The following is a 26,523-nucleotide window of genomic DNA, read 5'->3' as shown; positions in this document are numbered from 1 at the left end:
AGCAAGTGATGGAATGCTACATTTCTCCATTTCTCAAACTGATGCACATTTCGGATGGCCTGAGAGCGAGTACATTTTTAGCAAAGTTACATTTTTGGGTGAACCATTCCTCAAGACAATCTCACTTGATATTCAGCACAAATGCACATTCGACGTCATCACCTCTAAGACACTTCTCACAACCCGATCGATTCCTTACAGATAGAATAAAATCAACCCCACACTTTTGTTCTTAAAGAAAGCATCACTTCTTCAGTATTTCCCTGAGAAATGTGTCAGATCACAGAAGAATAATGAGTTCAGACTAAAACTCCCCGAACACCATTCCATCGAAAACCTAGAAACCTGAGCGCTGCAGACTTCAGGTCAGCCCAAGACGGCAAAGCATTGACGTGGGTTTAACTGCTGAATCTTCGGAGGCCGGATTAGTTGACATCTCTGTGCGGCGGAGGCATTTGAGTGACGCAGATGAATAGGGCAGAAACGCTGGATTACCATGCCATTACAATGCTAATAGATTTCAAGGTGGGTCGTAGCCATGACAGCGAGACACCGGCATCGCGCCGCTCAGAGGGATTCGATTAATAACCAAATTAATTTACAGCAAAGGCTGCCATAACATGAGATCTGATCCTCGGAGATGCTCGCCAGAGAAAAGAGTAAGCGTGTGTAAGTAAGTGGGGGTGGAACGTGAGAAAATAAGCATACAAAAACACATTCTCGGCTGTGTTTCTTGAACCACTTTGGTCACACGGGGTGAACACGAGTCTCATTCAGAGAAAATGAACATGCTCACACACTCCAGGCCAGAGTGTGTACCAGCGAGACACTTGATATAGCCTCCAGCAAACAAACTCTGCCAGGACATGTTCAAGAGCTGTAACACACTTACACACACACACACACACACACACACACAACTCTTCCAGGACAGAGTGACTGGCACAAATCCTATGGCTTGTCAGAGATAAGGTTACAAAACCAATATTGTCCTACGCATGGTTATCTCGTAGCCTGGAGTAACTTTATTACACATGCATTTACTGCAGGAAATTCAGCGCTGGTTTAGACAAGGTGATCCCAACCTTTGCAGACATTCACTGATTATAGCCAATGATTGGAGTTTGGTGCATGAAAATGCATAATCTCTCTCTCTCTCTCTATATATATATATATGAATGAATGAATAAGAAATAAATAAACATACATATATACATACACACACATAAATACATACACAAACACAAGAAAAAAAAATATGTCTACACATATATGTGCACATACACAAGAAATATACATACATAAATATTATATTTAGATGACATAACATAAATAAGTATTAAATATAAATAAAATAAAAATTAGGTGGCATTTAGATGTTTTAAAGCTGCGGTAGGGAACTTTTGACGCTCTAGCGGTTAATAAACAGAACTGCTTGCGTCTTGCGGAAGAACATTGTAGCCGGAACTACTTCTCTCTGTTTATGTCTATGAAGAATCACAAAGGTACTGGGTTACTCCGCCGCGGTATCCCCGAAGCAATCTAAAATAGTCCGAATATAAACACTTATTATAGGTGCACCCTAGTGATTCAGGACAAGCTAAAAACACGGTTTGGAAAATGGATTCATAGTGTACTCGCTTATTATATACATTTTTCTACATTTTGAACACAAACAAAGTTACGGACCGCAGCTCTGATTGGTTGTTTTTTACCGGGAGCAGATCACTTTCTGCAAATGGCAATAGGACACTGGGAGGAGCCAGAGGAGCTTGATTTTTTCACAGATTATCTGTCTCATATTCTACTGTCAGGACATAATGACAGGTTTAACAAATATATCAAAAATATTTTTTTACAAAAGTTACCTACTGCAGCTTTAATATAATGCCACATGCAAATTGTTTTAAATTTAAAAAACACTGGACTGATTCCCAAAAACCGAATCAAATCCCGTAGAATCAAACTCCGACTGTGACCTGAATCAGCAGAACAAATGACTTCTTAAAGCCTCATCATAACTTGACAAAGAGTGGCAGCCGATTCAATCGAGTATAATAAATGAGATGTAGCTATATTAGCAGGGAAGGCGGGTCAGGAACTGAAAGGACGATCATTTACTGTATGACAGGTCGAGAAGGAGCTGTGTTTTTGGACGCAGCAGAGCCATTTCTCCTGGCCTGTCTGGGGCAGGGTTATTAATTAGCACTGAAGGGAGAATTAATGTGTGCTCGGAGTGAACTCTTTTGGCGATTCGAGACTGAAAGAGCAGGCGAGGAAGAAGCGTGGCAGTATGCGTGAAGAAAGTCGTTCGCAGAAGATCTCTGGATGCCAATAAAAACCTCTGCGCTGACAGAAGGACGGCAGCACGCAGCAGGGGTCTTCATTAAACGCTGACGCCGAGCAAGAAACACCACTGGATTCCTTCATAAATAAAGCATCACAACTGCTCTGAGATCAGACAACAACAAAGAGCGTTTCTATGCATTCTGGAGATTCATTTAACACACATAGTTATTACACATTCAGAAAAATCTAACTATCATGAAGTTTTCAGACTAAATGGCAATCACTTACTGATGCAATATAGTCTGCATGTATATCAATAAACAAACAGATGCACACATAACCAAAAGGAGACTTCAAGACTCCTCCAATCTTTCTCAACCCAAATTGAGAGCATCAAGTTGAGGTTTTTCCACCAAGGACAGTGTGTATTATTCATCCTCAAATAAATAAACCAGGGGCAACAGCGCTGCTAAAGGCCCCAGATACTGTAGCTCACAGCGTATCAAAGTAAACATTAGACCCAGAAACACACCGGCAAAATAGAGACATACATTCAAGCTGCCTGTATCAATCTGTGTGATGGGAAGAAATAACATCTTGACAAATACTATCATGTCCGGTGAGAAATACCTACCGCATTTCTACAATAGCTGACTACAGAAAACTCTGATGGGTTTTCATGCCTTTTTGCATGCATCTATTACAGCACATCTCGAGGATCCGTCTAGTCAACAATGGGGTGTAAATGTGAGGATTCGGAAATCTGGAAGAGATAACATTCAATAAAGCAAGGCTACTAAATGTTATTTTATTTTGCGCTGTGCTTATCAACATCCCTTAATCATGGTAAAAAAAAAAAATTATTCAGCAATTTGATTCACTCTGTAGATCAAGAGGTTTCATAAACAGAAAGCAACAGTAATATGATAAAAGACTGAAAAATATCAATAATAAATATTTTACATTAAAAAGTCAAGCTCTAAAAAGTCAAAAATTGAATAACAATAATTATTTTTTTAAGAAAAACGTCTCTTAAAAGTACAAAAACATTTTTTTTTTTATTATAACAATTTGAGGAGAAATTATAAGTAAATAAATGTATATAACTATTAATAATAATAAAAAACATTTAGGGAAATTTTTTTCTAAACAAATAAAAATACAAACAAAATATTTAATACAAATAATAACAAATCTATTTTGAGTAGAAAAGTGTCTTATAAACAAATAGATAAGATTTTTTATAATAATAATAATAATAAATAATTGATAAGTAAAAACACACACACACACACACACACACACACACACACACACACACATATATATATATATATATATATATATATTAGAAAAAATTATGTATACAATTAAAATTCAAGTTTATAATAATAAAAATAATAATAATAATAATGAGTATAAATATCTTCTTCCAGGTAGTTTCTTAGCTTAGCTGTAGGCTGCTTACAAATGCTTCAAAGTGTCTGATCCGATCGGATTTTACAGCCGGACCCATCCGTTTTATAAGGGATAAATATTTTATCTGTTTGCTTTGGAATCTGACCGAACGTTCCACAGCACTGACATCAAGAAGCTCATCAGAATTCCGCAGCGCTCCCAAATAAGGGTCAGTCCATCTCAAGCGAAACAGAACGAGCCTGAGATGTGGGTTTGGCTTCATCTTGTTCTCTCAGAGCTGCTGCTCACTCAAGTGCTTCTTCATGCCGCTCCGAAGCCAGCTCTATTTTCCCAGCGACTGCACCCGGCAGGAAAAACACAGGTGGATAAAGAGAATCAGGCTCAAGTCGAGAGAGAGCTGCTGCTGTTGGGAAAGAGGAGGCGCTGGGGTTCTCTCATCGTGTGACTCCACCATCCAAACAAAACCACTAATCTGATCATTTAGAGACAGATAGAGAAGAATGAAAAGCAGAATGAGGGAAAGGCGGATCGGAAAGATCCTGTTTCACCATTTGTGAGGTAAACGTTCACGGCCAACTGTTCAACTCCAGACAGAATAAAACACACCACAACATGAACTTGTGACTGAAGGTTTACGGATGCGTCTTGTTAACAATCTTTTTTCTTTTTTTTTTCAAATAATTTTTTTAAAACTATAATTAATATATATAAAACTTATTTTAACTTCTGTTCTAAATGTATTTATTTAAACTATCACAGTAAACGTTAAACTCTCTCTCTCTCTCTCTATATATATATATAAAACTATTTAAACATTATTATATTAAACAATGTTATTATTATTATTTATACAATGAAAGTAAACCAAGCTGGTGTTCCAGAGACTGTAAAGCAGAAATGTCGCTTTAATGAATTGCATTAATAATTCAATTAACGCCCATCCGAGCTAGAAAGTCTCCATTAAGATTACTTTTCTAGGTGATTGTGCTTCTGGTTATGTATTACCAAAACAATTCCTTTGCATAAACACTACTTCATCAACCTTTTTTTCAGGATTCTTGCAATATTGTGTACAAATAACTAAATTATTGTCAATTACAAAGCACGTAATTCTGTCCTATACCTCTGTGGCTATACTTCCAATACTAAAAACGGTGTTGTCCCATTCCCATTCTCCTCAGTTTTGAGTCGGAACGATTTTCATCAAAAATGATGGCAATCAACATTAACGCTGCGGTCAATAGAGCTCAACTTACACTTAACCTGAAGAGTCTCCTGAGCTATAAAAGAGCGATCTCTGAGCAATAACATTTTCAAATCATCGTGTGTGTGTGTGTGTGTGGGAGGGCTGCAAGGCTCCTGCTGAGGATGTGAACAGCTCTTAAAGTGGGATGATTACAGAACACCTGCTCTGATGGTATGAGAGTGTGTGTGGTCCGCCATCATCAGCTGCACCAACACAAGCACTAGAAGTAGATACTAGTCTGGAAAAGAGTCCCACAGAACAAGACCGACGGAGGGATGCAGAAAATAGTTTAGGGACACACAATGTTCAAATTCTAAATAATAATAATAGTGTTCCTGTAGCTGAAGTGGTAGAGCACTGCGTTATCAAGCGAAAGGTTGGGGGTTCGATTCCCCGGGCACTCATGATATGTAAAAAATGATAGCCTGAATGCACTGTAAGTCGCTTTGGATAAAATCGTCTGCTAAATGCATAAATTTAATTTAATTTTAATTTAATATATTAATTTAAAAAGTAAAAAAAAAAAAAAAGTATATTATATATATATATATATATATATATATATATATATATATATATATATATATATATATATATATAATTATTTAATTTATTTTTATTTATATTAAATATTGAACTACAAATAAAAAAAATTGGCAATAAATAAATGAAAACACACAGAAACATAAAAAAGATCAATAAATCAATCAAATTTAAAATCAATAAAAATCTAATCAAGACTTATTTTCATATAGGCATTTCATAATAAAAAAAAAAACAATTCATAAAATCTAATAGAACTGATAATAATAATAATTCTGATATATTGAGCGTCATTAATAAGTCAAGTCGCCAGACAGACAGATTTAATTCCTAAACCATATATGACAGACTTTCTTTGAATGTACTGGTTCATTTTTCTGAATAACTGAAGTAAATTGGGACTCAAGCTCAAAAATGATAAAAAGGCATCATAAAAATATGCCTTGTCAAAAAACATAAAAATAAGGCAACTACGAAAGGATTTCCCGAGGCAGAAACACCATATTAGAACGTATAGGGACAACGAAGAGCAACATTTGTGAAATATGCCCTAAATTTCGATCTGTTCCTCACATAAAGCTATCATATAACTTCAGAAGACTTGGAATACAGCACACGAGTCAAGTACATACTACTTCTGAGATACTTTTATGGTCCTTTTTTAGTAATTCCAGAGCTGAAGTCTCCAGCCTCTTTCTCTCTCAAGAGAGACGCATGAGAATAGCACTGCAGCGACTGATGTTCAGCAGCCCCTCCAGAGTGTGTGTGTGTGTGTGTGTGTGTGTGTACACATGAAGCAACCCACACATATGTAGTCTCTAGCGTCAGCTCACAGCTAGCTCTCATTCCTTGGGTCTTTTAAAGTGAGGCCCATCACAGTCGAGCTGCCCTTTTCTCATTGATTTAGGAGCTTGTGTTCAGAGGCTTCAGAAGGAGAAAGAGGTGGGGGTGTAGGACGGGTTTACACCGAACATCTCAGCAGCAGAGAGAGGCTGACAGACAAAAGCCCTTCAGAGAGAACACAATACAAACACTTGGCTTCACAAAGCAGATTGAGCTGTACCTTCACGACAGGAAACCAAGTCTCATTGGATGGGTCTGAACTAGCTGATGGCTGATAAAGACATGGAAAGCAAGACAGTGGGTTTTACTGTGTAAAGGATACTCTCAGGCAACGAGAGGACAGACAACAAAATTCAAAACCTGGAGCAGTTCAAGAACTAAAAACTACATCTATACATTTAAAGGAATAGTTCATTGAAATTTTGCTGAACATGTATTCGCCCTCAGGCCATCCGAAATGCAGATGAGTTTGTTTCTTCATCAGAGCAGATTTGGGGAAATGTACCATTACATGCTTGCTTACCAATGGATGCTCTGTAGTGAATGGGTGCCGTCAGAATGAGAGTCCAAACAGCTGATACGGACATCACAATAATCCACACCACTCCAGTCCATCAGTTATTACTTTGTGAAGTGAAAAGTGGCAAAATGTGCAATTCAAACCACTGCTTCTAGCAAAAACACAAGTCTTCTATCCATAATATTGCTTTCTCCAATGAAAACGCCATCTCGCCTGAATCAGGAGAGAAATATGCACTGATCAAACGCAGCTTGTAAGTGAAAAACTATCCAAAACATCTCTAAACAAACATGAGGGTGAATTTTGATTACAACATGAGATGGACGTTCCCAATGGAGGAAGTGTTATTATGAGTTATAGACTCTTATTTTGGCCAGAAACTATGGTTTAAAGGTTAAAACTCCTTAATGATAGATTTGTGTCTTACAAACATGCAACTCTTTACTTCTAAAGATGTTAATTGATGGACTGGAGTGGCGTGGTTTATTGTTTGGACTCTCATTCTGTCGGCACCCATTCACTGCAGAGCATCCATTGGTGAGCAAGTGATGCAATGCTACATTTCTCCAAATGTGTTTTGATGATGAAACAAACTAATCTAGCCTACATCTTGAATTGCCAAATATGTGTTATTTGGATGAATTATTCATGAATTATTAAGTCAAGTTTTGCAATGGGCTATACCTAGATAACAGGGTAGCCCTGACTTTTATGTGTTGATTTTGAGGAAAATAGGCAAAATGAATTTAAAAACTATAGTAAAACATGGTAAATTGAGCTCGGAGTACTCTTAGCAAACAAATTAGCTAAACAAACAAGCAAACAAACAAACATGCAAGGATCACACTTTATAAAACAACAGTGAAACAAAGGCGACAAACAAAGGCGACCTATTAGCATGTCTGATATATAAAAGCTGTAAGAGAGAGAAAACTGCAAAACAAAATCACATGCACACCTTCATGCATGCATGGAAGCCTACAAGTGAATGGTATTCTGAGATGAGAAGCCAACCAAAGTATCAACAGGAACAATGCCAAGATACACACATTCTTGCCACAGCTAACTGGGAGTATGGTTCATGTTTTGGTGCATATTTAGTGCTGCAGACATGATCAAACCACCAGAGATCAGACATGTTAATACCAAGTGTAAACCTCAGTGTACGGACTATCAGCATAAAAACATAGATGCTTCCCATAAAGCCCCAATATTCTTCAAAGAACAAAAGTGTGCTGGTCTCCAACTCCGCACCCTGTTATTCTTCAGAACAAAGGCTTTTAAAACAACACCAATTAACACTCACACCTCAAAGCACTGCAAACCCGTAGGGACTCATCTAATAAAACAAAGTTAATAATCCCACACTTTCTCTTGCCGTCTTGTGCCTTTGTTTCCTACCTGACCGCCATCATTAGCCCGAGAAGGTTAAACGGGTTCTAGGAGTCCCAGAGGAGCCCAAACTGGGTCAGCGGTGAATATCTGTTCGATACAGGCTCTGCGCTGCAGGTTTTGCAAAAATTGTGCTGGAGTCTCTCCGGTTGTGATCTGAACAATCTTTGATTACTTTTTATTTTCAGGCAAATGTAAATTAAATTCCAACAGCGCAGCGAGCACGCATCCTTAATTAAAACACAGCTGAGGCATTAGGAAATAAATAACTGATTCCAAGCAGAACAAGGAAAACAGTAAATTACACACACTTTAACAGCATGCTTTCCTCTGCACTTTTACAACTGCAAATTCACCTCGTTTAAAGTCACCATCTAAACTATGGTTGCAAAAATAATTTGATAGTTTAGTGTGATAACTTAATAACAAACTCATGCAGACAAGAGCTGGAGGTGACTGTCAATAAAAATCTTATCCCAGCCTAAAGACCCATCCCGCCTAGAATATCTCAAAAATACATTAACATCCAGAATGGGTTTTTAAAGTGTGGAACACATTCTGAAAAGGATTCCCATGATGCATTATTGCTACAGTTGTCATACAGACTTTGCTATTCTTCCAGAATTAAAACAATTTTATAAATTTATGGTTTTAGTTATCGTCCTTAGTGCAAATAAGTCTTAGAACAATAAAAATGTAAAATATAAAAAAACATCACCCATTATACACGATTATTCGATTCACGACATATATGCGATTATTCCAACTCATCAAAATCTCTAGTAGCACCAACACACACTGATTGCAAATTTGAAGAAATCATGCTTTGTTAAATAGTTTCTGTTGAACTTTGTTGAACCGCTTTTAAATTAAAAATGGGGCTTTTATGGTTAATGATAATGAAAAACAGTGATACAAAATGGCCAAACATGTTTTCTAAAGGAGATTAATTATATCAGTTATCCCAATATGTAATTTAAGACCCCAGAATGTGAAGTTTCAGCTCAAAATACACAGATCATTATATCATTTTGAAAATGCCTATTTTAAGTGGAAGCAGAAACACGTGGTTCAGTGCATGTCTCTTTATATGCAAATGAGCTGCTGCTCCCCGCCCTCTTTTCCAGAATAGTGGTGTGCCTTTACAGTTTGTTACTCTGCAAAAAAACACAAAAAAAAAAACATTTGTTTGGTTTTGATTATAATTTTATCGTGCTGAAATCATGTGTTTTAAACAACCTTAGTTTAAACTTCCGACAGGGTATTCTGAGCACACACATCCAAATCACGTGCACAGAAAGCAAACTCACATGGCCTGTGTGTACTCAATTAAGTTCTCTTTTATGTTTGATTGCGCTTAGATGGTCAAATACATACGTTTGTTAAAAACGAGTTACAAAAACCATTCGGTTATGTCTGTGAAGGTAAACAGCTGGGACAGAAATCACGTTTATTTTAGATCGGTGTGGTAGCAGCGTAAAAGAAGTAAATAAATCAATAAATCCACTGCTCTCTTGTCTCCTCTGAGGCTGAGACTCAAATACAGAAGAGATAACATGCTTTGTGTTAGAACTGGTACACCATTGTCGCTTGCGAAAACAGAAAACTTGCAGATTAAGTCCCCTTTCTACGTCATGGGGAAAGCGAAATATGACCGGCTCGTTTTTCCACAAGCTTGCAGAGAAAGGCTTACCAAAACAAATTTACTTGGTTGTTCTTTTTCACATTTTCTGGGTTGGTAGATCCACCGGGTGCCCAATAATAGGACTTGGACGTAAAAAGTCACCATTAGCACTTTACAGCCCAAATTTGGACTAGTATATATAAGTGCACTACTAGTCTACTAGTTTAAGGTCTGACTGTGTGTGTGTGTATGTGGATGAATGGTTTGGAAAAGACCAGCAAACAAAAGTGCTGTCTCCATTTCGACTAGAAAAAAAAAAAGGAACAGGTGGACAGGGAACAACTGGATTTTTTTTTTGAACTTGGTTTCTTTTTTAGCGTAGGTCAAAGGAATGATCTCATATCAAAAATAATCTCTAGGTGGAGCTCATGCTGGGTGGATAATGAAGCTTAGGACCTAGCTGTCTATGGCTTCGTTTTCATCTCCATCTCGGTTTTTTATCCTTTACTTCTGATTCTCACCTGTCTGCGACTGCCCCTTCCATTAGTTTCCAACTCTCTTCCTCCACGCCGTTCCTTTTATCTCTTCTCAGCAGGCGCTCAGAATGGCTTTAAACAAACGTATGCTCAAACTCTCTGGATGGGAGGGAAAAAACACATCCTGGTCCTCAAAGCGAGCAGAATAAACTACTCAGGGACTGTTAATAAACTGACATCTCTGTTATCTATCACTGTCTTCATCGCAAAATTGCACTTGGAAAGTAAATTGTTTTTTCAGTGGATAAATCCATCATAACATAAAAAAAGAACCGCAATGAAAGAGAGACATTGTAGCTTGAGGGTTTGAAAGGAGGGCTACATGTGTGTCGGGGTCTAAAGAAACCAATACTTGGGTGAGACCTTGGAGAGCTATTAATCAAAACATCTATGATTCAATGATGAAAATAAATTGTAAAGGACGAAGACCATTTTTTACATGTTAGTGATCCTAAGATGCTACGAAGGGAAAAACTCATGCAAAAATGATAATTCTGACATCATTTATTACTGTACGAAGACAAAAGGAAAATATCTGAAGTATGCCGAGGTTCAAAAAACACTGGATTCACTTTTATTTATTTTTTTTCAATTGAAACATTTCTCAATATACTTTGTACTCTGCAGAAAGTTAGTCACATGGGTTTACTAGAATTGAGAGTGAAAAAGAGACAATTTTCATTTCTTGGCAAACTAACCCTTGAAGGCCGTTTCACATGCCTTGCATCAGAGATTCAACATATTTACCAAGTCATTTTAACCACAACAAGGTTAAAAGTGTAGCGAATAATTGGTTCAAAAGTTATGGTTACTCCACAGAGGTCAATGAAGCTTGAGTCACGCGGAACAGCCCTCACAACGCATTTGAAATGTAGAAAATGAGTCATTTCAATTTAATAGAAGTATATTCTAATTTAATAACTGGAAGCCAAAAGGAAAGCTTAGTTAAACAACCAATGAGGCGTCATCCACACAAGATGCTTCCTGAAAAGTCTGAAAAAAATAGACTTTCCTCTGGCAATAACGTTCCTAGAGTAGAGGGCACCAGTGACAAAGTCTGTTCAATTCATCATTTGCATTTCAAGAATCTCAAAGTCGCATTTGCAATTCCCAAACTCAGGCGAGGCTGCAATATTTTCGCTGCTTTTGACGCCCACGTAATCTAACGAAAAGACTATGACTCACAGCTCCGAGAGGCTCTCCTCTGAGGATTCTGGGTGAGATATGCTAGAAAGGAAGGTTAACCACTATAACTGAGGTTTAGAATAATCTGCATTTAAAAGCGCAGCTTCTATTTCCCTGTCGATGTGTGTATAAACAGGCCCTTGGCTTTCATTAAAACAGCACATCCTGAAACGACACCGGAGTTTCACGGGACAAAAGCGAGTCTCCGAACCCCTCCAGACAACTAACAGAATTGGTCACGGCCAATCATTCTCTTTCTCGCCGAGGTTCCGGATAAACATCGTGGCCATCAATCACAGCCTCGGCTATGGAAAAGGGGAAAATTAGGGGAAGCGAGTGCTTTCCGCAGGTCACCAGGGAGCCGTGCGAGTCGTTAAATTCCCCCCATCGCTTTTCAATTACATGCCGTATTTCACCGTCAGGATATGATGACAGAGATCGTAACAATGAATTCAGGAAGAATACAGTCAACAGATTCAAAACTCTGCTGGCGGCTCAAATATTATGTTACACAGGAAGACAGCCTCTTACACCAATAAGGTAATTCTAAAGATTTCACAACACAAACAGAGGAAAGTATTGCACTTTTTGTAAAAAAAAAAGTTGCAAACATAATGGAAAGTATCTTGCATGACTTGTTGCATTAACTTGCGATGGACTGTGATTTGGATAATACTTAAGAAACGCCTCTCTTAGTACACCTCAGAATGCAAATTATGAGAAAGTATTATACAGCCAGGGTTTTTTTTTATTTGTGTGTGTGTGTGTGTGTGTGTTCTTCCTCCCTGGGTAGGGATGGTTAAGTTTTAGGGTTAAACACGATCAGTTCAATGTAAGTGTATTTTATGCTGTCTTGACAAAATGCCAATGAAAAAGATTGGAAATAGAAATTAGGCAATTGAGAATTGTATTTGTGTAAATTTATCATAAAGGCATTTTTATATGAAGCACTGCACTGAAGTTAAAACAATTTAAGCAAAAACTATAAACTCCACATCAATTTGTCCACTGAAGTGGTGTAAACATTGTTCATTAAAAGCATTCTTAGGAAAATGCATTTAATGCTGCATTCTAAGCAAATCATACTTCAATGAATAATTTACACAAATTCAAGTTGATGGATGAGGTCCATTGCATGCCCTGTATTTCTAGCTCTCACAGTCTTATTTTCACGTCAAATTTTATAGCATCTAGTCTGTTATTCTCATTTAGGCCAAAATAGAGACTCTTTCAACCCCTTTCTATACACACACACACACACACACACACACACACAGTACAGACGCCCACCCAGGGCCATATTTACACAGGCAGTTCAGACAGATGAACAGCTTTTCCTATTGGCTTCCTGCATAACGCACAACAGCTTCCCCAAAGGAAAACTCATCAATATAACCCTCTGTGACCCTGAGCAAACCTCTGAAAACACAAAGAGAACATCACTAAAATCACCAGCTCCAGAAATACGTGAAACAAAGTTCAACCGTCAAAAGGATGTTCAAGTCCAAATCAATCTACATAAAATTAATGTCCGATTCTACTGAACATTTGTTAATGTCAATGTCAAAATGAAGACATTGTTTAGGGTCCGTTTCAGATAGTTGAGCTTTAAATTATGCCAATAGTTAAAGAAATAATTTAATACTGAAAAAAAAAAAAAAACACATTAAAGCCATAATATCAAATATTGGGAGAGATGAAGACACGTTGGAAGGGTGATCTTGACCTTCAACCTCAACATCTCAGTTCTCTTTCAAAACTAAATGTTTCAGGAGGGAAATCCACATTCAGATCTGACACCATTCTGATTTAAAACCCACTTTACGCCATCAAATCAATTAATACGAGATAAAAATCAAGCCTCACTCTACATTTCTCGTCAAATTTGAGTGAACGTTGTTTAAAGGGAACTTTAATGTGCTTCATTACGGTTTATTCTATATATTAATAGCCAGCAGATAATCAAGGGCATAGCTAGGGTCTTAGCAAGTAGAGATTTGAAGTCCACTTCTCCAAGATTTATTTAGACCACATTCAGAACGGGACAAACTATCCACTGGCTAATGCTCAGTCACCTGCTCTGCCCTGAGGGAACACTTGAACCAAAGACCCTGGTGTGTTTAGTGCACCATTTGTGCCCCTTAAAAAAGGAGCACACACACACACACACACACACACTGTAACCTGCCACTATCAAGCTCTGAATATCGTGTGTGTGTGTGCGTGAGAGAAAGTGAATAGCAGGAATCTTGGTTAATTATCACCCGCCTGCTGTCACAACCATCAGTCTCAGTGACAGCACTGCTGCCAACAGCACACTCGCAGGCTTATTAAAGCGCATGTGCGTCTGTGTGTGTAATTGATGCATGCACAGCAAGGACGATGCCCTAAGAGCCCGACAGAATACAGCCAATGATTAAATCACGTCCCGGCCTTCATATACGCCACAGACAGACATTACTCGCTAGCGGCGGGGCGAAGAAAAACACACAATTTATGCATTTCATCCAGGGGAAGGGTTAATCAGTGTCCCCTGGGAGACGTTCACGGAGTCGCTGCGTGTTTGATGGATGTGTCCTGCCAATAAAACTCCATGTATATACTCCATGTACTCCTGACATGCCTTCAATCATGTCTAATTAGCAAAAACAGCAATTTTCTTTCAGACGCGAGTCTACATACAGTGGCGGACGCCTGCTTCCGAGATAAACCCTGCAAAATATTTGCAATCTGCTGCTACTTGAGGATGAAATTAATTGGCTTCCTGACAACGCAACGAGGAAAACAACACTATCATTAAATTAATTCCCATCAGCAGGCACTCTGCAATCTGTGCTGCTGACATTCATAAAATACTACAAATACTTGCATGATTATTTATTCAATTGAATAATTCTTTCAGCATTTGGACCAATATTAAGTTAGTTATGGAGAGTTCAAGCTCTATTTTTAATCACTATTTTATGACTTACCTCTTTTAGGTGCACAGCAAGAGGAAATTCCAGTTTGAAAGAAATCGACTTCATCAAAAAGTATTTTACATATCAGAGGGATGGCAGCAATTAGTTGCTTCTTATTCACAAAATTTAACTCAAAGGAAAGAGCAGGAACACTAGGTCTAATACTAAGAACAAGAGCAGAAAGTTCTCCCAAAAATGGGCCATGATGTTCAAAAACCAACAAACAAACCAGAGCCTCAGGCAAACGGTCCACATGGAGTTACTAACTTTTTAATAATTCCACAACAATTTGCAACCTACTTGGGTTTCAAACTCTGCTCCACATCACCAACATCACCTCTTTCAGAGTCAAGTAAAGCCCGTCTCATCCCTGACGAAAAATAGAGCAACTCTTCCCATAAAGCTAATGGGGAGGAAAGGCTGGTTTATCATAAGCCAGTCATCTTCGAGCCTGGATGCCCTTTATTGCCTTTCGGTAAAGCAGAGTTCAAAAGAACATTAACATAAGCTTGGCTTCCCTTTTAAATGCATCATTTGTAAGAGGTAAGACAACATGAAGATTGGTTCAGATGGGGATTGTGGCTTCGCTTGAGGTGTGAAAGAAATAATCGAAGCACGGTGGCTACAAACTACAAAGAATGTCATTAGCTTGCTCTCAATCACTTTAGTCAATGGATGCACCCCAATGCGGCGCATTTTCAGAATTTTAAAATGAACATTTCAGTGCAATGAAAATGTTCAATGGCTAATCTAACGACGTGTGTTTTTGAGTTAGAGTGAGGTCATCCATTAAATTAGGCCAAATTGTTCAGACCTATACATGTCTAACTACGTTACAGCAGGTTTCTGCAGAAGAAAGGCAGTAATTTGCGTTCCCTACAGAGACTAAGTGAGCTGATATCAGCGGGAGGCAGCTAGCATGTGGCCTGGAGAACTGGAAAATTCTCTCCATGGTTACATACCCTCAAACCCACCAATCAGAGATCAATTACCATGTCAGCCCATTGCTTTTACTTTCGAAAGGCCAGCTCAAAAGTAGGGATGCACGATATTGGATTTTGGCCGATATTCGATATGCCGATATTTTCAAAATAATTTTGGCCGATGCCGATACCGATATCGATATATATACAAATATATACTGATATATTTAAACTTTAATTTTACTGAAGAGAAATCCATGCATCTCTTCTGTACTGATTCTACCATAAATTTATTATTTTACAAATGTAGACAGACATTCACATCTGAAAAACAGGTCAATTATTTCACTTGGAGAATATCGGTTTGGCTCATCGGCAGAAATATTCATATCGGCCGATACCGATAATGGTCATTTTAAGCTTTTATCGGCCGATACCGATATTGTGCCGATATTATCGTGCATCCCTACTCAAAAGACATGGCTCTATCGGGAAGTCAGTTCTGTGAGGGGGGTGAATATTTGTTATAACTCGTCCATTTAAAATTTTCAAGCCTTAAAGTTCTGCATTATTAAGGGCACGGCCCTTGAGTAACAGGTGGATTGCTGCTGCGGTCACTGCCGTCGAGTTAGGTGGGCGTGGTTTCAGCAACCAGCTCCCACTTATTTTGCCCATTTTTAATTATCCGGAAGTGAAGCAGGGTGATGTGCTGCCAAGATGCCAACAGCTGCCTCTGCCTACTTTAGGCTTTATAAACACTCTTTGGAAAACTATGGGTGACAACATGGACATACTGTCCATGACTTTATGCAGTCTATGGTTTATATATATATATATATAAATATATATGTTTTTTTTTTTCCAAAGTTAGTGAGGTCCAAATAATGTTGTTTTAGACCCCACTGACTACTACTGAATGGACAAAACTCTATTCAAAATACCCACTTTTGAGTTTGGGAAAGTAAATGATGCCAGAATGGTCATTTTCGAGTGAACTAAAGAGGTCTTTCATAGATAGATAGGTCAAAGTGGGCTGCTCCAAGCTGAGACATGATACACACGATGGCTACAAGAGATTCATCAACAGGTAGAGGACAAATCAGGTGGTATACAAAGCCCAGAAGGTACAACATGATCAAATTAAACCAATTAATCACCGTTTTAGAGACAGCAAAGGTTCTCTTCCATTATTCATAGCCTCCTGCTTAACCCATTGGGAAAACCACAGCACTTACAGAAGGGGGTGAACTGGAGAGACTGCTATTCAACACAGAACAGATGCTGAGTTTCAAAGTATAAAAAAATTATCAAAAGTACCAGAGACATAATCCATAGGATCAACTTCAACCATGTTGAAAGAGCAGTGTATTGGATTTTTGGATGATGATTTGAACTATACAACTAGAGATGGTTTATGTCTTGTTCAGGTTCTCACAGACAGCTGTCAAGACCTTCAATCCATACAAAAGCCATGTATCTAAACCCTCACAGCAAGGGTCAAACACTGGGCTCCTCTCAGCAAACGCTCTCCTGACCTCATTAAAACGATGCCTTCACCACAACAGTCCTCAATTTAAACACTCTTTACAAGAAAGCTCCAAAAAAAGCCAAGAGAGGTGTTGGAGAAGCAATAACAACCAGCAAGAGTTCTCTATTCATTGAGACCGCAGAAGGAGAAATCAAGAGTGACCCCGTCTTTCAGGGCTGTGACCTTTCCCAGTGAGAGGCTGAGCGTGAGGGTCCGCCTAGTCAAACGCTATATTGAGAAGGACAAATACGTCTTCCTACTGCAAACAGCAACTCTCTTGCTGGAATTTTCCATCCTTTCCACACTCATGGATCTCAGTGGCTCCACAAAACCAAACCACAAGGTTTCAACACACGTTCCAGGCTAAAAAGCATTTGCAAAATTAATTTTTAGACCTCTAGAACAACCAGATTTTTGAAAGAGATTAAATTTTTGTGCTTGCAAGGAAGCAATATTATATATATATAAAGGACAGTTTGTACCAGGGTTGGGCAAAACTCATTGGAAATGAAGAATTAGCTCCCTTTCAACTGAATCAATTTGGCTGCAAGTTGAATGAATTGAAGGAAGAAGTCCATCACAGGCAATGCATTCTGGGAAATGAAGTGTTCTGCCAGCACAATCTACAAAAATTAGTTTAAAAAAATAATGAAATGTATAAACTAAATTTCTATCTGTGGCACGTAAATTATATTTACCTGTACATAAATCCTTCAAACATCAGGGTTAAACCATTTTCAAACTTAAGTGTTGCTTTTCTAGTTAAAATTTGCTTGAATGCTGCACAACCTTGTACAGCGTATGTATGATGTGCATTAAGTAAAGCGGTTTTAATTGCAAAAACCTGTGGAAAAGAAAGGATGTTTATAGCACACATAAGAAAGAAATAGAAAATTGCTTCAACATAGCCTGTATAATACATTAAGTGGTTCAAGCTGTATTAATGTCAGAAATCTATGGACAACTCCTACAGAAAAAAATATTTATATATATTATCCCAGCAAAACTTTTATTATTGGATTTTTTTCAGTTTTTTTTCATTGCATGTCTCCACATTTAATAGGTTCAGTTGAGCATCTTTCCATCCAACCACAAACGGACACACTGCACAACTACATCTACACGTACACATAGCATCAATCAGCCATAGGCGATCTAGAAGGTGAAAACTCCACAAATTGATAAGCAGCCAAGGGGAGAAACCAAACACTCTGTTGCCCACTGTCAGTCTCACTTAGACAAGAGCACAGATAAGACAGAATGAATGTGTTTGTCTTTGTCTTGGTTTCCTCGTCTCAACCAGCTGCAGGCTGCAGGAAAATGGCTTCGCGCATCATTCTCTCAAAGCGCCAGACCAAGAGAGTATGAGAGTGAGTGTGGAGATTCACAAATTTACCCTCGAGCCTTGTGAATGAGATCGGGCTGTGGATATCCCACTACTAGCAGCAATGGAAGGAGGTCAGTTGGATGTGCTAAAATGTAATTCAGTCATTCAGGCTGACATAGATGAGGATTAAGCTTGCTTTTGAAGACCACAGACCCCCATTGCCTCGCCCCAACCACACACACAGCTAATGAGAGATGGAGATAGCTACAGATGTCTCCATTTGTGCCGTTTACCTGCTGTGCCAAAAGCAATTACGACAGCATGACACTTGTGACCAGCCCTTGCCATTCTAAAAGTGGCACGAGAGACGGCAAACTGGTTTTCATCTGATAAACCTTTTACAGACTTCTATGAATTGCATTAGAGATGGAACTTAACACAAGAACATTAGACCGTCTGTTGTATTTTGAGAGTTGCTGTACATTGGAAGAAAAATCACTTACTGACATTGCGTCCAAAGAAATCAATGTTGCAAATTTTAAGTATGATTGATATGTGTTCTAAATGGAAATCTATATGTGCATCACATCTATTTCAATGCAATGAAGAGCAGCATTCAGTGTATTCGTAATCGTTATGTAGTTGCATAGCAATTATTTAATGCACCAAATCTTTCAAACTAAATTTTATTTTAATCAAGCGCACTTTTTTATCTAGGCACCACTTCAACTGAACTGTCAATAAGATTATTAACGGCAACTATATTTAGCTACTGAGAAACAGAAGCGTGAACAAAACAGGTCCGTAAGCAATGATTCTGATAAACTGTTGAGTGTCAAATCTGAACTAAAACAAAACCAAACGAATGGTTTGATGTGACTTTCTTCCACTGAGAAATCTACGAAACTCTATAAAGCATTGTGAATATAGTCAGTTTACGAGCAGACTATCTTTAAGAGAGGACTCGTGGCTTGGCTTTAAAATCTGTGCGCCTGAAACCTCAGGGAAATGAGTTTTTCAAATAAACAAAAACTTATTTTCAGAGGGACGCCATGATTAGCAACTCGAAACTGGCCACATGTACAAAGCACCATTCAAGTGCTATCTAGAATACTTTAAAACACAGAAAACATGCAATTTAGCTTTAAAAAAAGCTGATTCTCAAACATGCCCGCAACCATGACTTGAAGAATAAATACATCTGATTCCTTTTCAAAAATGGGGAAAAAAATCTACATATGTCACCGTCTAAAGAAAATAATGTTGATTTCAGACAAATATTGTGCAAAAACAGCACAAATCTCGGAGTGGTCAAGCCCTATTTCGTGTGACTAAGGTGTCATTTTACAAATTCACCTCAGAGCAATCTCAGAAGCAGACACTGAGGGAACCGATCTTCATTTGAGTCAGCCAGAAAATTCCCTTTCATCATTTCCAATAGTAAATGTTCCCCAATGTCTGAACCTGACCCTGTTATTACCATCAACCATCAATCATTACCCCTCAGCTCTTCTTTTAGGTTCAGTCAAGAGTTCCCCCATTCCCTTGTTTTGGAGCGGATGGATGGATGAATGAATGGATGAGGGGCAGTGGTGGCTTTCTGCAAGAGCTCTTCTTTCCAATGCTTACTTACCAACAAAACCTCCAAATCTGTAATGGCTTATTCTCTCGCTCCCTAAAAAAATAAGTTTACATGATAGTCAAAGCAACCTGAGGTGATCACCTAGTTACCAATCACTAAATAGCAGGATCACGTATGATCCTTTGCGGAATTTAAACCTTCAAGCGTCTACCAACCCAGATGTAACCACTAAACCTCACTATATAACCACAGTAACTAGGCTGTGCAGGGCAGAATGGTAAACATCAGGGTTGGTAAGATAAACTGGTAGAAAAAGATTAATAAATGCTGAACATTATCATTGGATTTGGCGACGCCGCGCCGCGCTCGTAAACGCGTACACGTATTTAACGTTAATACCGAACGAGAAAGACGGAACTTACCTTTATCCGCACCGCCGAACCGGAGAACGATGAGACTTGCGAAAAAAACGATCAGCCGTGCCCCCCGCTCCGCCATCACTTTCTAAGGTAAAAAAATACACAAAATAATCTCGGGGAAACGCACAAGTTATCCACTGTGTTTTCTGAGGTAAAGTTTTACCGACAAGGTGTTTTATACAAAAACGCCGAACATCGTCCGCAACCGGCAAGATCTCGCGCTCCACCGGTGCCAACAAATAAACATTTAATTCTCCCGAGAGAGTCAAAGACGAGAAGGCGAAGGGTCCGGGTGTTTTCTTGAACTTAAAACCCCGAAGAGGGCTTTTAAAGGAGGCATTAAGTCAATCCACAGCCAATCCACAAAGGCAGCGGCTGCAAACGGGTTCCGACGCGCTTCAGACCGATCCGGCGTGTTTCTGGACGCGCGGAGAAAGACGCGTTCAACAGATTTAACGGAACCGCAGTGGAATATCCAACATAAGCACACGGCGTGGGGTGCTGGAGAGGATCGTAGTGGGCATTGGTCCGTGAAAAAGCAGGCGTGGATTCTCACAGGATTCTGGATTTTCTTTGGCCCGGGAAAGTCAAAAATCACGGCGTGTGGGTGCGTGATGCGCATGCGCACATCTGGATCCCGGTGTGTTGAGGTAATTGCTAACTCATGAATCACATTTCTTTTGAACCACCGCATCGTAGTACATACTACACACACACACACACACAAACACACACACACTAATTTCTGAAGCTACTGTGTTTTTAGAGTAGCTAAATAAATTATTGACACAAGATGCTTATTTATCTACTTGATAAGTCAGTTGCAATTCTTATTTCAATCCTTAACTTTTAAATATGATTGTATGCAAATTATGATTTAGAACAAATCCTAAAAGTCTCAAGTATTGTCCCAGACCTGATTTCACTTAGAAATAAAAAAAAAACCGCTATCCAAAACCAAAAACCAATGGAAATTCCCGCTGGAAGTCATGGCGAATTACGTTGCAAATTGACTTCATGACTAAAGAGCTCAATTTTGATTAGTTAAAAGGAAATAACAATAGCAAAAACCTCTTGGCAAGAGGCTGGTGGAAATGGATGCTGTGTATATGATTAGCTACTCATAGTGCCATCCACTGGTTTACATGCAGAACAACACCTAAGGGCTAGTTAATGTAAACCATTACCAGTTTGTCATATAATAAAACAAAGTTTGCAGAAATGTCTTTAGATGTGTCCTCATTTTTGCTCACTCATATAGTAGAATATGGCATTGACCACGTAGTGAATAGTAAGTGAGTGAACGAGCGACATATTTCCAGACCACCACATTTGGAGATTGTCCAATTGACTTCATCAATTTTCTGAACGTATAATTACATATAATGGTTAAAATGTGTCAATGTTCAATACAAAACGAAATCCTTGGTATTACCGCAGAGAGGTCACGTAATACATGTGATTACTGTAGGAGCTCAGGTGCCCTTGGGTCTTGAAATTCAGCGATTAATCCAAGGGCACAGCACACACTTGCTTGTCTTCCCCGTGGGTGAACGGCTCATACAGAATGTGTAAGCTCACTAGGAACAAAGGGATACCTGTGTATGAGTCACACACACTGAATATGCTTGAAGTGCAAAAAAGATGTCAGACGTAATGAAGATAAAGTTACTTTTGAATTCTGAACGACTACTGTTCAACAAACTGACCAAAGCTGAGCTGGCCGTGGGTCATTTATCAAACTTCTTTGTGTTTTTGAAGGGGACACAGAAGCTGTTCTTTCTCATCTTTTGAGGGCCGTATGTGGTGTACATCTCCAGCGAGCCCTGACGAAGCCAATTATTCAGCACTCTTTAGAAGAACGAGTGCTCACTTCACTGGAAATGAAGAGGCACTGTGTTTTTTTGTTATTAGAATTAATTTGGCAATTTTGAATAATGACTAAAAAGACGATTGCTGCCTGAAAGCGGCCTGAGGGGCAGGATAAACATGTGGAAACACTTTTACATGATTTAAAGTTGTTTTCTTCAAGTGGAGATGGGTTTATAATGATTTGGGACAAAACTTAAGAGTTGGATCCTTTGAGTTCATGCATGTGAACTGGAATGTACTTGGATGCAAAAGATGTTGTGAATTGGATGACAGGAAGAGCAGTTTCTTGCACCACAATTTATAACTGTAAACTACACAAATTAAAGGAGTAGTTCACCCAAGAATGAAAAACTGCTGAAAATGTACTCACTCTCTGGCCATTCATAGACTTGGATGAGTTTGTCTCTTATTCAGATTTGGAGAAATTTAGCATTACATCACTTGCTCACCAATGGATCCTTTACTTTTGGCCAAAAGATGAATCCATAATCCATATTTAATCCATAATTTTTAAATGATGCTTGATCTGTGCATATTTCTCTCCTGATTCAGGCAAGATGACTTTTAGAAAAGCAGTATTATGGGTAGAGGACTTGTTTGAAGTTAAAATCATTAATAAAGGAGTGCTTTCATACAAACACACATCTTTTGGCTTCACAATAAGTTAATTGATTGACTGGAGTGGTGTGGATAACATCTGGATTATTGTGGTGTTTAAATCAGATGTTTGGACTCTCATTCTGATGGCACCCATTGACTCCAATGGTAAGCAAGTGATTTAATGCATCATTTCTCCAAATCTGTTCTGACGAAGAAACAATCTACATCTCGGATGGCCTGAGGATGAGTATATTTTAAGCATTTTTACATATATATGAACTATAAGGTCTTGTGCCAACCTTCTTGAGACTGACAGAGAAAGGTATATGTATGTCACCGTTGATTCTGAGGAATGCTCCAGTCTCTTTAAAGCCCTTAAAATGGCAGTGAACAGCCTTCAATTTACAGACTCGGAAGAAGAAACAGCTTGCCGCTGCAGTGTATAAATGGCTCCAGAAATCTGACAGATGGAGAAGTGACATTGAGAACGAGTTTATTTGCTGTCAGAGCTGAAAGCAGGAAGAGATGTCATTTGACGACAGACTCTGTACAGGATGATGTTCACATTAAGTGAACCAAAGCGGCACTGGAAGATGAAGGCAATATTTGGGATGGAATATAAATGTATTGCTGCACTGTAATGTTCTGCACAATATCTATTAATGTAGTAAGCACTATGCTTATTAATGCTATTAACTTATTTTTCTAATCCAATGAAAATGTTTTAACTTTTAGTAGTTAGTGCATTGCTTTGTAGGTATACAGTATTGCATGCATGTTTTTTGCATATGCATTTTGCATATCTGAATACAAACTGTAAAACAATGAGAATGCCATTTCAAACCCTCGTTCTTCGTCCTCCTGCCCTCTCCCTCATTCCTCTGGAATAAATCCCACTCTGGCCAAACTCCGGGGATTATCTAGGATTACTGCACGGTAAGAAAACATCACCAGATTTAATGTGATCAGGGTAAGATGGACAAAACCTATTACTTGGAGCCAGATCATGCTGTTTGAGTCCAGATCTCTCACACATATGTGTCCAGTTCACAGAACCGATCTAAAAGTTCACTGTTTATGTGTATTTTCTCACTAAGCGTTTTTATATTCGACACTCAGCTTCAATCAGTCATTAAATGTGTAATGAGAGGTACAGGGAGGGGGCATCTGTCTTTTCTGTATTAAGTTAGGGACTAAATTAAATAACGTGAAGGAGCTGATTAAATTTGCAATGTCTGCTGTCTCCTGTCGTTAATTATACAGAGTGTGAATTTGGCACGGTGCAGTCAGCTCTGATGCGGTCGCAACAGTTCAGCCGTCACCGAGACAGCACGCCTCCGCCCTCCGGTCATGTCCCGGGAAAACTCAGCCGAGGGGGCAGAGAAACAGAGGCGGGACACTGGGGCTGTCAATCAAACTGACCCAGAGGACACACAGAGACGATCACCTCGCTGCATGTAGGACAGGTTCACCCAAAGTGATTGGATTGTTTCCCAAATGTTCTCATTCTAAAAAAGGTTTAAATGTGTGGTAACAAATCTGGTGTTCAGCGCAGACACGTTTATTCAAAGCATCTGGTGACGCACTGCAGCAAACTGGGGTTATAGGATTCAACCAAAAAATATAAGTCATTTATTCACCCTCATGTCAACCCATATGACTTTCATTCATTCAATTTGTTTCACATTTACACTACAGGGGATACGATTTAAAAAAAAATTAAGAAGTAAATTAGGCTGCATTTATGTGATCAAACACTGAAATCAGTGAAATTAATGAAATAAAATTAGATTTTGAGACTTTAGCCTGGATTTCACAAACACACTAAAAACGGTTATATTGTAAAATATTTTTAACATTTAAAACGGTTGTATTCTATTTGTATATACAGTAAAATGTTATTTATTCCTGTGATGTAAAGCTGAATTTTCAGCATCATTCCTCCATTCTTCAGTGTCACATGATCCTTGCAAGAATCATTGTGTTTATTATAAATGATCAAATCACTTGTGATGCTTCATATTTATGTGGCAATCATGATTTCAGAATTCTTTGATGAATAGTATTTTTTTTTTTAAATCAGCATTTATTTAAAATATAAATATGTTCTAGTCTTAGCTTTCATTTTTAATCAAATGAATGCATCCACAAAACTCTTACTGACCTCAAACTTGTAATCGCTTCAAATATGTGATGAACGCCATAGGTTCCTCCATGTCCCCATGTGAAACAAAAACATTAAAGCACATAAATAAACAAGCTACAGAAGTCATATTAAACCAGTGAGTATTGTCATGTAAGTCTTGGTGACACCGAAAAGTATATGTGGCTGACATGTATCTGCACTTCTACTGGTTGCAGATAATCCACTAAGAACGTTCATCTTTTTCAAGCTGGTTTGAGGGCTGTGACGCAGAAATGATTTCAAAGACAGGAAGTTGTTGTATTGAGGTCAGACCAACTTAAAAGACGGTAGCATCCCGCTCTCTCAAGCCACAGAGGACACAGCGGGGACGAACTGCGGAATGGTAAGAAAAAAACAGGACTAAATCTTCACACAAAAACAGCAACTTCAGAGGGGGACAAGCACAGAAAAACCACAATCCTCCACAACCAGGGATGCAGCCCTGCTTTCACATAAAAAAAGGCTCACTCGCTCCCCTCCTATCAGCCACAACAAGACGCTGTGAAGTCGGGGATGAGCTGGGTTCACGCTGCGCTCCTGCACTTCTCCAAGCGCTCTGAACTCCCCCTTACAGGGCTGAAGGATTGTTCACGCTTCTCTTTTTGGAAATGCTGACATTCAGTCGTAAAGTAGGCCACTCGTTTTTTGGCAAAGCAGCATGCCTATGAAATACATTTAAAGTCAACATCTCTATTTACTCTCTTAATACACCATCTAAATTCTCATTGTGCACGATTTTATTGAAACTGCTATTGCAAATGTAAAAGTTTGTCTTTGTAATCTTTCTTCAAAGCAATTTTTCTTCTTCGACTGTTACCACAGGCCACGCAGACGATTAGTTAAAGTCAACAAATATAGCCAAATAGATTTAGCTTTTAGTAAAAGTATAGTCTGCTTTTACATTGACTATATATAGACTAATACAATCAGATACAACAATCATTTCTCAAACATTTATTACAATATATACTGATAAATGTAACATTTATTTAAATGGTATGGGATGACTGGATGCTTTCAAATGATTTCCAATTGGAGTGGGAAAGCTGTACACAATGTAGTCAGAATGTAGGCACACTTCTTCCATCTGACGTGTGTTTTAAGGTGCAGCTTGTCATTTTAATGCAGTGTTTCATTTGTTAGCAGTAAACCTGTTACCTCGCCTGAATATGTTTGTAGATTTATGTGTCGGATGTTATTTTTGGAATGGAAATATGGATATTTTACTTGTAAACAGGATACCTTTTTCCTTTATGTCAATTAATGTAATAAAACTAGCGAGCTAAGCCTGTAGTAGTACTGGCAATGTAGTAAAATAAAACATTGCTGAAGACGTGAAAGTGGAGGAACAGACGAACTGAATCAATTATTTTATTGAGTTATTTACTAAAAAAACACAGACGGATTCAAACTTGTGACTTCGATCAATTAGTTCAAGTGATTCACTAGCAAAAACCAGATCAAAAGAGTCATATTTGAATTTTGACATTGCTTGTTATGATTTTAAAAAGCAGGTATAGTGATGGGTGA

General features: G+C 38.5%; 1 protein-coding gene across 12 annotated transcripts in view; it reads right to left on the bottom strand.

Moving 5' to 3' along the window:
• Positions 1-20,963, bottom strand: part of LOC128014104 (neogenin) — a 124,502-nt gene extending 103,539 nt beyond the window's left edge. For 2 of the 12 annotated variants that reach the window (XM_052597362.1, XM_052597361.1), the window contains exons 1-2: positions 20,340-20,826; positions 19,969-20,010 (exon numbers count right to left, since the gene is read on the bottom strand). In XM_052597362.1, coding sequence (XP_052453322.1) covers positions 19,969-20,010; positions 20,340-20,415 — 118 coding nt within the window. In that variant the 5' untranslated portion in view covers positions 20,416-20,826. Of the gene's footprint in view, positions 1-19,968; positions 20,011-20,339 lie in introns of all 12 variants that reach the window. The other 10 variants (XM_052597356.1, XM_052597357.1, XM_052597360.1 and 7 more) reach the window with 10 other exon arrangements.
• Positions 20,964-26,523: the final 5,560 nt, after the last annotated feature.

This window comes from Carassius gibelio, chromosome B25 (genome assembly GCF_023724105.1).
Source record: "Carassius gibelio isolate Cgi1373 ecotype wild population from Czech Republic chromosome B25, carGib1.2-hapl.c, whole genome shotgun sequence".
Lineage (NCBI taxonomy): Eukaryota > Metazoa > Chordata > Actinopteri > Cypriniformes > Cyprinidae > Carassius > Carassius gibelio.
This window is presented reverse-complemented; position numbering and strand designations above follow the sequence as displayed.